This window comes from Calidris pugnax, unplaced genomic scaffold (genome assembly GCF_001431845.1).
Source record: "Calidris pugnax isolate Ruff unplaced genomic scaffold, ASM143184v1 scaffold490, whole genome shotgun sequence".
NCBI lineage: Eukaryota > Metazoa > Chordata > Aves > Charadriiformes > Scolopacidae > Calidris > Calidris pugnax.
In genome coordinates, this window is record NW_015091294.1 from 30,026 (window position 1) to 43,855 (window position 13,830).

Here is a 13,830-nt window from a genome sequence, read left to right on the forward strand (position 1 = left end):
TGGGATGGGATGTGCCCCATCCAGCTGTGAGTCACCCAGCTGTGCCCCGGCGCCAGCTGTGCCCCTGCCAAACCCGCCTGGGCGCTGCCCAGCTGGGGCCCGGCCAGATGTGTGCCTGCCCTGCTTAGCTGTGCCACGTCCCTCCAGATGTGCCACATCCATCCAGATGTGCCCTGTCCAGCTGTGCCCCTTGCCCCAATGAGATCTGCCCCTTCTATCCAGCTGTGCCCTTGCCCCATCCATCCAGCTGTGCCCCATCCAGCTGTGCCACTGCCCCAACAAGATCTGCCCCATCCATCCAGCTGTGCCCCTTCTATCCAGCTGTGTCCAGTCCCGCTGTGCCCTTGCCCCAATGAGATCTGCCCCATCCAGCTGTGCCCCATCCAGCTGTGCCCCCACTCCAATGAGATCTGCCCCATCCATACAGCTGTGCCCCATCCAGCTGTGCCCTTGCCTGTCCAGCTGTGCCCCATCCAACGGTGCCCCCACCCCAATGAGATCTGCCCCTTCTACCCAGCTGTGCCCCATCCAGCTGTGCCCCTTGCCCCATCCATCCATGCCCCATCCAGCTGTGCCCCTGCCCCAATGAGATCTGCCCCATCCATCCAGCTGTGCCCCTTCTATCCAGCTGTGCCCTTGCCCCATCCATCCAGCTGTGCCCCATCCAGCTGTGCCCCACCCCAATGAGATCTGCCCCATCCAGCTGTGCCCCTTGCCCCATCCATCCATGCTCCATACAGCTGTGCCCCTGCCCCAATGAGATCTGCTCCATCCAGCTGTGCCCGTGCCTCATCCATCCGTGTCCCATCCAACGGTGCCCCCACCCCAATGAGATCTGCCCCTTCTATCCAGCTGTGTCCCATCCAGCTGTGCCCCTGCCCCATCCAGCTGTGCCCCGTCCAGCTGTGCCCCATCCAGTTGTGCCCCTGCCCCAATGAGAGCTGCCTCATCCAGCTGTGCCCTTGCCCCATCCATCCATGCCCCATCCAGCTGTGCCCCCACCCCAACGAGATCTGCCCCATCCATCCAGCTGTGCCCCAGCTGTGCCCCTGATATGGTTTTCATGTTTATGTTTGAGACAAAATATATAACTTCATAGAACGGGAACGAAGGGAACGAAGGGAACGAAGGGAACGCGGAACACGGGAAGTGGCTCAATTGGAAGGGACCTTGGAGAATAATGGCACGTAACGTGAGGGGACATCACGGAATTGGGGTGGAACAGAATGGAATTGGGATGGGATGGAATGGAATTGGGATGGGATGGGATGGAATTGGGATGGAATGGGATGGAATGGAATGTAATGGAATGGGATGGGATGGAATTGGGATGGAAGTGAAAAAGAATGAAATGGAATGGAATTGGAATGGAATGGGATGGGATGGAATTGGGATGGAAGTGAAAAGGAATGGAATGGGATGGAATGGAATGGAATGGAATGTGATGGGATGGAATTGGGATGGAATGGAATGGAATGGAATGGAATGGGATGGGATGGAATTGGGATGGAATGGAATGGAATGGAATGGGATGGGATGGAATTGGGATGGAAGTGAAAAGGAATGGAATGGGATGGAATGGAATGGAATGGAATGTGATGGGATGGAATTGGGATGGAATGGAATGGAATGGAATGGGATGGGATGGGATGGAATTGGGATGGAAGTGAAAAAGAATGAAATGGAATGGAATTGGAATGGAATGGGATGGGATGGAATTGGGATGGAAGTGAAAAGGAATGGAATGGGATGGAATGGAATGGAATGGAATGGGATGGAATAGGATGGAATTGGAATGGAATGAAATGGAAAGGAATTGGGATGGAATTGGAAAATAATTGAATTGGGATGAAACGGGATGGAATTGGGATGGAATTGGAAAGGAATTGAATTGGGATGGGATGGAATGGAAAGGAATGGGATGGAATGGAAAGGAATGGAATTGGGATTGAATGGAAAGGGATGGGATGGAATTGGGATGGAATGGAATTGGGATTGAATGGAAAGGGATGGGATGGAAATGGAATGGAATGGAATTGGGATGGAATTGGAAAAGAATTGAATTGGGATGGAATGGGATGGAATTGGAAAGGAATGGGATGGAATTGGGATGGAATTGGGATGGAATGGAAAGGGATGGGATGGAATTGGAAAAGAATTGAATTGGGATAGAACGGGATGGAATTGGAAAGGAATGGGATGGAATTAGAATGGAATGGGATGGAACTAGAATGGAAAGGAATGGAAAGGAATTGGGATGGAATTGGAAAAGAATTGAATTGGGATGGAATGGAAAGGAATGGGATGGAATTGGGATGGAAATGGGATGGAATTGGGATGGAATGGAAAGGAAATGGTATGGAATTGGAAAAGAATGGAATTGGGATGGAATGGAATGGAATTGGGATGCAATTGGAAAGGAATGGGATGGAATTGGGATGGAAATGGGATGGAATTGGGATGGAATGGAAAGGAATTGGTATGGAATTGGAAAAGAATGGAATTGGGATGGAATGGAATGGAATTGGGATGCAATTGGAAAGGAATGGGATGGAATTGGGATGGAATGGAAAAGAATGAAATGGAATTGGGATGGAATAGAAAAGAACGGAATGGAATGGGATGGAATTTGGATCGAATTGGGACGGAATGGAAAGGAATTGGGATGGCATGGAATTGGAATGTATTGGAAAGGAATGGAATTGGGATGGAATGGAATGGAATTTGGATGAAATGGAAAGGAATTGGGATGGAATGGAAAGGAATTTGAATGGAGTGGAATGGAAATAGAATAGAATAGAATAGAATAGAATAGAATAGAATAGAATAGAATAGAATAATATTCTCTCCCCCCTCTTCCCCCTCCAAGTCCCTAAAAAAGCAAGTGCGTATAGATATATATACTCTCCCCCCTCCTCCCCCTCCAAGTCCCTAAAAAAGCAAGTGCGTATAGATATATATATATATTAAAAAAACAAGAATAAAGCAAATATATTGGTATAAATAATTAAATATCTGACTATCCCAATACACGTATCTCTAAAGACATAAATATCCAAACTCATAAATATATAAATATCCAAATATCTAAACACAGGATGCACCGTGCCAGGGGGGTGGCACTCGTCCAGCCGCTCCAGGAGTGGGGCTGGTGGGTGATGGACCAGTGTCACCTCCAAGGTGATCCCCGTCCCCGGTGACCCCCCCAGGGATGGTCCATCTGGCCAGGAGACCTCCTGCAGAGAAGCTCATTTTGGGAAGGTAACGAGGTTTTTTTGAACCCTTTTTTTGGTGTTTTTTTGGTGGGGGGGTGGTCGGCTCCTGGGTGGTCACTTGGTGATGGGGGTCCCTCCATCCTGCCCCCCAAGGGTGTCCCTGGGTCAACTGTGGGATGTCCCACTCCAGCAGGAGGGTTCCACCAAAGCACCCCCAAAACTATGGGGTTTTGGGGGCTTTGTGGGTCCCAGCACACGAGGACTTGGGGGCTTTGTGCCCGTCAATTTCTTAATTAAAATTAAGATTGCTTATTTTATGACAATAACTATTATTTTATAACAATAACTATTGTTATTAGTGACTGTTATTATCTGCTATCGCTGTAGTATGAAATACTCTTAATATTAGTAATTACCACTGGTAATATTAGTGGTAATAATGCAGACTAATAATAATAATAGTAATAATACTGATGAATAGTGGTGTTAAAGATTAGTAATTACTGTTACTAATTGCTATTAGCAATCTGTGATTTATTACAGATGACTATAAATTAGTAGTGACGACTAAACCAAGAGGGTTATTAGAAATTACTACCAGAAAAGCAAATACATATTGAATATTACTAATTATTCCAAATTACCACTAATAAAGCAAGAAGGGTATTTATGATTAATTACTTGGATGGACAAATCCACGGTTAATCTTGAGGTGTCACCACCGTTTTGAGGTGTCACCACCATTTTGAGGTGTCACCACCATTTTGAGGTGCTGCCTTCTGCCTTCCCAGCTGGCTGGTTCGTTAGTGTGGTGTCTCTGCTCGTTAAGGATGTCCCCAGCTCCCAGCTGTGTCGGTCAAGGTTGTGAGAGGTCCCCAGGTCAGGGGGAATCCTCCTCCCCTGGTGTTTGTCCATGGGTCACCTTCATGGGTGCTCCAATGCTCCACCCCTTGGCCTATGGCCACTTGGGGGTCACTGGTGGTGAGAACATGGCATCCATGTGGGTCACCAGGAGTGGACCACACCATCCTTGTGGGTCACCAGGAATGGAACCACACCATCCTTGTGGGTGACCAGCAGGGAGATCACAGCGTCCTTATGGGTCGCCAGGAGTAGGACCACACCGTCCCTGTGGGTCACCAGAAGTAGGACCACACCATCCTTGTGAGTTTACCAGCAGTGAGATCACAGAGTCCCTGTAGGGTCACCAGGGATGGAACCACACCATCCCTAGGGGTCAACAGGAGTGGGACCACACCATCCCTGGGGGTCACCAGCAGGGAGACCACAGTGTTCCTCTGTGTCACGAGGAGTGAGATCACACCATCCTTGTGGGTGACCAGGATTGGGATCACACCATCCCTGGGGGTCATCAGCAGTAGACCACAGCGTCCCTGTGGGTCACCAGGAGTGAGACCAGAGTGTTCCTGGGATCCCTCTGGCCTCCTGCTGCTTGAGGAGGAGAAGACCTCAATACCCACAGGGATCTGATACAAAATATGACCCAGGTTGATGTCACTAAACCACATTGTGTCTGTGCTCCTGGGTCTGATGGCCCAAGATCATGGCCATGTGTCAACTGGTGTCAGCAGGGACAGGCTCCTGGTGACGTGCTGCTGAATGGCGTTCATGTCATCTTTGATTTGTTTAGATTAATTAGAGCAATATTGATTAGCACACCAACACCTCCAGGCCAGAAGAAAGTCTACTCCTCATTATGGTCAAGATGATGGTTGTGCTGGAAGTCAATTATTACATTTGTAGACAAGGTCCAGGACGTGCCGTGGTGAAGGCGTCTGGTCACCATGGGGACAGGACCTCGTAGGCGTCAATGCCACCAAGCCAGCACCACCAGGTTCTTCAGATGGTGGCCCCAGGTCATCGTGGCATTGGCCAACTGAGCACTGTGGGTTGGAAGAACAACTGGACTTCATTAAGGACTTAATTGGATTGACCAAAAGGGGTTGGGAGCTGGACAGTCAGACGTGTCTTCTGGGCCACGTGTGTCCCAATCATCGTTAGCGCTCAGCCACCCATTAAGCTACAAACTGGTGAAAATTGGGACTGGTTAAATTATTGTCTCTTTGGCAATTTGTATTGTTAACACCCCGTGGTCAGGTGCTGGAGTTCCAGATGATCAAAAATACCATCATTTCCAATTAGGGATTAATTAGTAGATGTCCACGAGGTGTCCAGGTGAGGATCGTTAGGAGCCTCGGAAGTCATTAATTTGGGGTGCTGAGGGGGTAATTACCCCAAATTTGGTTGATACTTGGGGGGGGCAGGTTCTGCTGACCATCCACCTGCCACCTCACACTGAAAAATCACACTGTTGGGTTGGGTCCTCCTCATTCCCCATCAGGCAACTGGGGGTCGCCCCAACAGGGAGTAACTCAAACTGGGGTTCATCCCAACTGGGGATCACCCCAACAGGGAATCACCCAAACTGGTGTTCATTCCAATTTGGGGTCACCCCAACAGGGAGTAACGAACTGGGGTTCATCCCATCTGGGGATCACCCCAACAGGGAGTAACTCAAACTGGGTTTCATCCCAACTGGGGGTCACCCAAACTGGGGATCATCCCAACTAAGGGGGATTCATCCCAACTGGGGTTCATCCCAACAAGGTTTCATCCCAATTGGGAGTCACCCCAACAGGGGTCTATCCCAACTGGGGATCACCCCAACAGGGAATCACCCAAACTGGGGTTCATTCCAACTTGGGGTCACCCCAACAGGGAGTAACGAACTGGGGTTCATCTCAACTGGGGGGGTTCATCCCATCTGGGGATCACCTCAACAGAGAATCACCCAAAGTGGGGTTCATTCCAACTGGGAGTAACCCAAACTGGGGTTCACCCCAACTGGGGGCCATGCTAACTGGGGGGGTTCATCCCAACTGGGAGTCACCCAAACTGGGGATCATCCCAACTGGAGGGGTTCATCCCAACTGGGGGTCACCCAAACTGGGGTTCATCCCAACTAAGGGGGATTCATCCCCACTGGGGTTCATCCCAACAAGGGTTCGTCCCAAATGGGAGTCATCCCAACAGAGAATCACCCAAACTGGGGTTCATTCCAACTTGGGGTCACCCCAACAGGAAGTAACTCAAACTGGGGTTCGTCCCAACTGGGAGTCACCCAAACTGGGGGCCATCCAACTGGGGGGAGTCACCCAAACTGGGAGTAACTTGAACTGGGGTTCATCCCAACTTGGGGGGATCACCCCAACAGGGAGTCACCCAAACTGGTGGCCTTCCCAACCTGGGGGGTCACCCCAACTGGCATTCACCCCAACAGGGAGTAACCCATACTGGGGGCCGTCCCAACCGGGGGGGGGATCACCCCAACAGGGGGCCATCCCAACAGGGAGTAAGCCAAACTGGGGTTCACCCCAACTGGGGGTGACTCCAACAGGGAGTCACCCAAACTGGGGGCCATCCAACTGGGAGCCTTCCCAACCTGAGGGAAGTCAACAGGGAGTAACTCAAACTGGGGTTCATCTCAACTGGGGGGGTTCACCCCAACTGGGGGTCACCCCAACAGGGAATTACCCAAACTGGGGTTCATCCCAACAGGGAGTAACTCAAACTGGGGTTCATCCCAATTGGGGGAGTTCATCCCAACTGGGAGTCATCCCAACTGGGGATCACCCCAACAGAGAATCACCCAAACTGGGGTTCATTCCAACTGGGGGCCATCCTAACCAGGGGGGATCATCCCAACTGGGGGTCGCCCCAACAGGGAATCACCCAAACTGGTGTTCATTCCAACTGGGAGTGACCCCAACTGGGGTTCATCCCAACTGGGGGTCACCCCAACAGGGGTTCATCCCAACTGGGAGTCACCCAAACTGGGGTTCATCCCAACTGTGGGCCATTCTAACCAGGGGGGATCATCCCAACTGGGGGTAGCCCCAACTGGGAGTAACTCAAACTGGGGTTCACCCCAACTGGGGGGGAATCACGCCAACTGGGGGTCACCCCAACTGGGAGTCACCCAAACCAGTGGCCATCTCAACTGGGGGAGGAGGTCACCCCAACAGGGAGTAACTTGAACTGGGGCCCTTCCCAACCCGAGGAGGGGGGTGTTACCCCAACTGGGGGCCACCCCAACCCGGGGGGGGTCACCCCAACTGGGGGTCACCCCAACAAGGAGTAACCCGTACTGGGGGCTGTCACAACCAGGGTGGGGGATCACCCCAACAGGGGGCCATCCCAACAGGGAGTAAAGCAAACTGGGGTTCATCCCAACTGGGGGTCACTCCAACAGGGAGTCACTCAAACTGGGGGCCATCCAACTGGGGGCCTTCCCAACCTGGGGGGAGCCACCCCAACAGGGGTGCATCCCATCTCGGGGCCACCCCAACAGGGAGTAAGCCAAACTGGGATTCATCCAAACTGGGGGGGATCATCCCAATAGGGATTCATCCCAACTGAGGGCCATCCCAACCTTGGGGGGATCACCCCAACTGGGGGTCACCCCAAGAGAGATTAACCCGAACTGGTGGCCTTCCCAACCTGTGGTGGGGGTTACCCCAACTGGGGACCACCCCAACTGGGGGCCATCCAACTGGGATTCATCCCAACTGGGGGTCACCCCAACAGGCAGTAAGCCAAACTGGGGGCCATCCCAACCTGAGGGGGGGGAGTTCACCCCAACAGGGGGCCATCCTGAGGGGGAGTAAACCAAAGTGGGGTTCATCCCAACTGGGGGTCACCCCAACAGGCAGTAAGCCAAACTGGGGGCCATCCCAACTGGAGGCAGTCACCCCAACTGGGGGCCATCCCAACTGGAGGGAGTCACCTGAACTGGGGACCTTCCCATCCAGGGGGGGGATCACCCCAACGAGGGGTCATCCCAACTGGGGGTCACCCCAAATGCCATCTGGTGTCGCCCTCCCAGCCTGGTGTTGGATGGGAAGCCCCATTTCTTCCGTTCTGAACCCTTTAAGTCATTTCTTTCTCCCCAAACTTTAGCTTTTTGGCTCAGTTTGGGAGTCAGCGTGTGTTCTCTGGCGTCGTCCTGGTGGAGATGGATCTGGTCCCTCTTGGTGGTTCACCTGGGGGTGATTTAATTTCCTCTCCCCCCCCAAAGCCCATCCTTTCTCCCTTTGTGTGGGTGTGTTGCTCGCTGGGCAGCTCCAGCACCTTTGATGGCTCTGTTTTACGTGGTTTTTCGCTGCTTTTCCCCCAAAATCTTCAGTGGACACCGATGCCTTCTCAGTAATGGAATCACAGAATGGTTTGGGTGGGAAGGGACCTTAAAGCCCATCCAGGGCCACCTCCCACCAGAGCAGGTTGCTCCAAGCCCCCTCCAGCCTGGCCTTGGGGCTCTGGCTTCTGCACTGTGTTAATTAACGATGCCACAATTAATGCAGTGTGTGTGTTTTTGTTAGAGAATCCTTTCTCAACGTGCTTCGAGGAGTTCCTGGTCAGCCCTTGGGGCAAGGGGGGAGAATGAGGGATGGGTGGGGGACGAGAGGGGGTGAAGAAGATGGGTTTCACCCAACTGAACAAATGTTCACCAACTGCCCCATCAAAAGTCGAGCTTGAAGCATTTGGGACTTATTTTGATTTTCTAATATCGCAAACCGCCCCGTAAGAGGGATCTCTCTGCCCGTGGAAAGTCTTGGGGTTTGTTTTGCTCCTCTTGGGTTTCTCTGGGCTCTTGCCCGTGTTGTCCAGGTTGGTTTTGATGGAAATCCCAGGTTTCCTGACGTGGTTTTAGCTGTTGTGCTCCCGGGAGGTGTCTCTCTGGGCTGCTCCTCTCGGGTGGCTCTGGCTGTCTCTGCAGAGTTTCCCTGGGTGGTTCCTCGTGTCCCCCTGGAGATGTTCCTGTGGGACCTGCTCTGGTTGACCATGCTGTGGCAGGAGGGTTGGACTGGGTGCTCTCCAGAGGTCCCTTCCAACCCCACATCATTCTGTGGTTCTGTGATACCAGACCTCTTAAATCGTCTCCAGAGTCTTGTTGAACAGAAGACTTGACCTTGAACGTCTTCCCTTTTCCTGAAGCTTTCTTGAGCTCGCTGCAGTGACGTCCATTAGAACTGTCCTTTAAAAGCCTGTAGGAGACCCTGGGCAGGGGTTCCTCAAGAGCTGAGAGGGTTGGCCAACTGTCTTGGCTTGGGAATGACCACCTTGGGTGTATCATACTTTGGAGATACCACTTCAGCAGAGAATGGACACTGATGTCTCTTTGCCAGGAGGCCAGGGTGTAAGAGAAACGCTCTGGGGCTGCATGAAGCCTCCCTTGTTTTCACAACTTTATGGTTCAAACCAGGCTTTGGTCTAAAAAAGGGTCCATAAAATTGTAGGCTCCTTCAGTTTGGAGCTTCTCTGGCTGGTGCTTTAGCTTCCATAAGGCTGGAAGATCTGTCCTGCCAGTGGCTCTTCCGCTGGCTGGGGTTGAATGGACTGGAAGATCCTTTTCTCCAAGTTGGCTTCTCCAGGAAGACTTGTCATTGATGGTTTCTGGCTGGAATGGGTGGTCTCGAGTCTGTTGATGCCTCATGTTCTGCTCCAACGGGATGTGGTGAGCAATTCTGCAGGACACTCCTGTGTCTTCTGCATGGTCAAAGCCAAGTGCAGATGTTTGGGGATGCTTCCTGCCACGCTCCACCAAGTGATGGCAACTCTCGAGATGTCTGGCCAATTCTTCATCTCTTTGTCCAATCCTCATCCTTCCAAATCTGTGGTGTCCATTTCAGTTCCCCATCTCCATGATCTTCAGGGTCTCCTCAGCTGAACTGATGTTGCTTCTGGCAGTTGGTGGGCCAGCTGGAGGAGTAGGTGGTGGGATTGGCCATGTCCTTCAGGAGCTGTAACGTTACCTGCTGTAAGCTCCTTCCCTTGTGGATGGTCGCTTTGTAGTACTGGGGCCAGAAGATGATGAGGTGCCAGCAGGAGATACTTCTGTGTGGGCTGGAGAACAGCTGAGGTATCTGCAGGGATGATGGTCCCTTTTCTCCTGGAGATTCCTGGTGTGGACACGCCATGGTTGGGGGATCGGGCCCATGACTGGAGCTGGGGAGGTGGTTGTGCACCAAGGCTGATAGATGTGTCCTCCTACCTAAAATCCTCTTGGGCAACTCGTCTTCTGAGCAGAAGATGCAACGCTTCTTGGATTTGAGAACCTCGTATGGTTTCCAACCTCCCATTGAGGTCCTTCTCAAACTTCCTTCTAGCTGCAAACCGCCCAGCTCTTCTTTTCTCCAGGAAGGACCCGTCTTGCCGGCTCCATCTCCATCCAACTCAAGGGATGAAGCTCTTCCCATCAAGGTTCTTGCATCAAGGTCATGTTTGTGTCAGAGCTGGGATGGTGTCATCATGAGTGTGTGGTTGCAAGGGTTGATGTAGGTGTGGATGGTCTGGGCAAGGGGTGCTTGTTAAAAACCTTGGAAGAAGTTTTTTATTTATTTAAAACTTCCTACTTTGGGGCTTTGTTCATGAATCTTAACGGTTCTGTAGGAGATGACCACCTCCAGCTGGTGATCTCCATCCTCTGCTTGCCACCAGCGTGGCGTCAGTCCTCTTTCCTCGCGGAAAAGCGATGGATTTTCAGAAAGTCAACGGCAAAATGATGAAAAATGCATCTGATGGTTCTGCAGATGTTTTCCATTATGATCTTCTGGGGCTTCTAAGGCTCCGAGCCGTCTCTAAACCAGCGCCTCCTCCTCTACCCGTTTGGTTAAAATTGAAAGAAATACTGCTTTTTGTGTGTGTGTGTGTGGAGAGGGCTTTTTCTTTGTGTGGAGAAGGTCCCCAGGCTCGCCTTCTTCATGTCACTCTTCTCTGGTGTGTAAACCCCCAACTCCTCTTTCAGCCCGGTATTAAATGTCAAATTAACGTTTCTGCGGCCGTTCTTTGGGTTGGGTTTGGGTTTTTTTAGCCGCTTCTAGAAGCCTGGTGCCTCCAGGGAGAGCCCTTTGGGTGGGGACGTGAAGATTGGTTGGGTTGATAAGGTCCTCGGGGGGTTGTCCCCTCTCTGTGGTCGAGGAGGTGGACGTTGTCATCATCATTTTCCATCTCTGGAAGCCCCGTCGGAGCCGAGTCTCCTCGTGGTGGGTGAAAACGAGGAAAGAACCTAGATTTTCAGAACTTCCAGGTCAAGGCTGGATTCTGGGCTTGCAGAGGAGCCGTGTCCCCCCCACCCTACCCACGTGCTCCGGGTAGGAAGGCAGTTTTGATGTAAAAAACCCCCAAATCCCCACGATTTGGGTTGCTTTGGGGAGATCCTCCTTGCCCAGTGCCTCCTGGTCCTCCCCACGAGCTCTGGTGCTCTGCAGGATGTTCTTAAATCCCTTTTTTTAAATTTTTTTTAGCCGTCTGGTGGTCAACCCTAAGAACCTAAAATCGTTCTCTTCTTGGGAATATTTTCTTGTCACGTGCCCAGAAAAAATTCCCCAAAATAATGTTAATCTGAAGTGCTTGGTTGCGCTTTTTTTATTAAATATTGCACCCAGGGTGGGTTTTTTCCCCCTATATTTGGGGGAAATATATATAATATATATAATATATATAATATATATATAATATATATAATATATATGGCTTGGCTGCCCAGGTAATCCCCATTGGAGCTGTCTGAGGGCTGCGGGAGATGAAATTATTTAATTTCTGGAAATTTCTATTTCTTTTTTTTATATCAATTCCCAACACCCTACGGCTTCTTTTTCCACCGCCGGTCGTTAGCGACCGCCAACCCGTTAATAATTAGGTGACCTCTGTTGACTCAGCGACTTCCAGACGGGTCTGAAATGGAGCTGGGGCTTGTTTGGATTTGATTTTTGGGGTCCTTTTTTTTGTTAGAATCTCTTTAGGGGCTTTAACGCCGAATCCCCCCCTTTTTTGCCGCCGCCTCTGGAATTGCTCAATTCTGAACTTCTGGAAAAAAATAGGTGCTCGTTATTAACAGTGGGGAAAGTTTTTAATTGAGTCGTGGAGGGTCTGGTGTGATTCTAACTATTTATTAGAATTTATTAGCGGTTATTTTAATTTAATAGGGCTTTTAAATTTATTACTGGCTTGGGAGTTACCTGCTGTGAGTATAAATAAATCCTTGGGGACGTTTCCGCCAGAAATTCCTCCAAATTTTTCCTGCTGCCCCTTTTGAAGTTTTTACAGGTGAATTAGAGGGAATGGCTTTTTTTTTTGTCTGTTTTTTTTATTTTTCCTGGGATTTGTGTTCCTCTTGGCAGCTTCAGGTGGATGAAGAACCTTATCATCCCCCCCCGTACCAGTGACAAGGGATTTTTTGCTTATAAAGTGCATTTTTTAAAAGGCAAATGGACAGAATCCTTTTTTGCTGTTTTTATTTTAATATATTTAAAGGTTTAATTTATTTAATCGTTTCCTTTGCTGTGCTGTTGGACCTGGATAGACTTTATATATAAATACATCTATATAAAGTCCTCTGTGGTGATTGTCCACTAACCATTAAAAATTAGAAATATCCACCATCCTCCAGTCCCGTGAGCTTTTTTTTCTATCAGAGAGAGCTTTTTGGGGTCCAATGGAGTGATTTTCTTAGTAATTATGGAAGATGATTTTATTGATCATCTGAGTTCTTTGAAGATCTTTTTCCTTAACAAGAAACCCCAAATCCAAGGGTTTTCTTCCTAAGCTGTGCTCCGCTGGTGGCCCCCGCCGTCCCTTGGTGGGGTTTGGTGACACTTGGTGGCTTCCCTTCCCTATGTGGCTTCGTTGTCCCACCAAACCCTGGGCAGTTGGTTCCTGGGGGGGTGGGGGGTAAAGTGCTTGTCCCCCCCTGTGGCATCTCGGTGGGGGTGGCACGGGGTCTGCCTGGTGGTGCCCACCAACTCTTCTGGCTCACCCAGCCCTCTCTTCGTGGCTTCTGGTCTTCTACCAGCCAGGTGGCCACTGGGCAGAGGATGGTTGCCCTCCGTGCCTTCTCTTCTCCAAGCTCTTTGGTGCATTATCCTCCTTAGCCCCCAAAAAAAGCCCATTTTATGGCTCTTTACTGCAAGGATGGGCATCAGCTCCGCTCTCCGGGAGGGATGGTGGTACCTGAGCTCCTCCTCCGATGCCAGGTCTGTGGTGGGACCCCATCTCCACGTTCAGCGCACCGAGGGGGTGGTCACCTTCCTTAGCCAGCCCCCACCACCCGAGTGGTGATGGTGACATGGCGTGGCCTCTCTTGGGGACATCTGTAGGAGTATTTATGGGGAGAGGATGCGTTTTCATCTGGGGGAGTTTGCCCCCTGCCCACTCGCTGATTGATGGGTTTCCCCTCCAGGTCCACGCCTGGGAGATCTCGGACCAGCTCCTGCAGATCCGTCAGGATGTGGAGTCCTGCTACTTCGCGGCCCAGACCATGAAGATGAAGATCCAGACTTCCTTCTATGAACTCCCCACCGACTCCCACGCTTCCTTACGGGATTCCCTGCTCTCCCACATCCAGAACTTGAAGGACCTGTCGCCGGTCATCGTCACCCAGGTGGGTGGGAGGTGGGCAGAAGCTGCTCCATGGACACCTCCGAGTGAGGAAGGCTCCGAGCCTGCTCTGGGTAGAAAATCTTGGACTTTTCAGTCTTAATTTGCTGATTTGGGAGTGGTATCACAGCCCTTCCTTGGAGAAGTCACCAGCTTTGAG

The 13,830-nt window shown here is 51.0% G+C and overlaps 1 protein-coding gene across 1 annotated transcript in view; it reads left to right on the forward strand.

The window, feature by feature from the left end:
- Positions 1-13,205: 13,205 nt before the first annotated feature.
- TNPO3 (transportin 3) overlaps positions 13,206-13,830 on the forward strand; it is a gene marked incomplete at its 3' end in the record, with an annotated part of 28,439 nt that continues 27,814 nt past the window's right edge. The window contains exons 1-2 of the mRNA XM_014960738.1: positions 13,206-13,274; positions 13,474-13,674. Coding sequence (XP_014816224.1) covers positions 13,206-13,274; positions 13,474-13,674 — 270 coding nt within the window. The remainder of the gene's footprint in view (positions 13,275-13,473; positions 13,675-13,830) is intronic.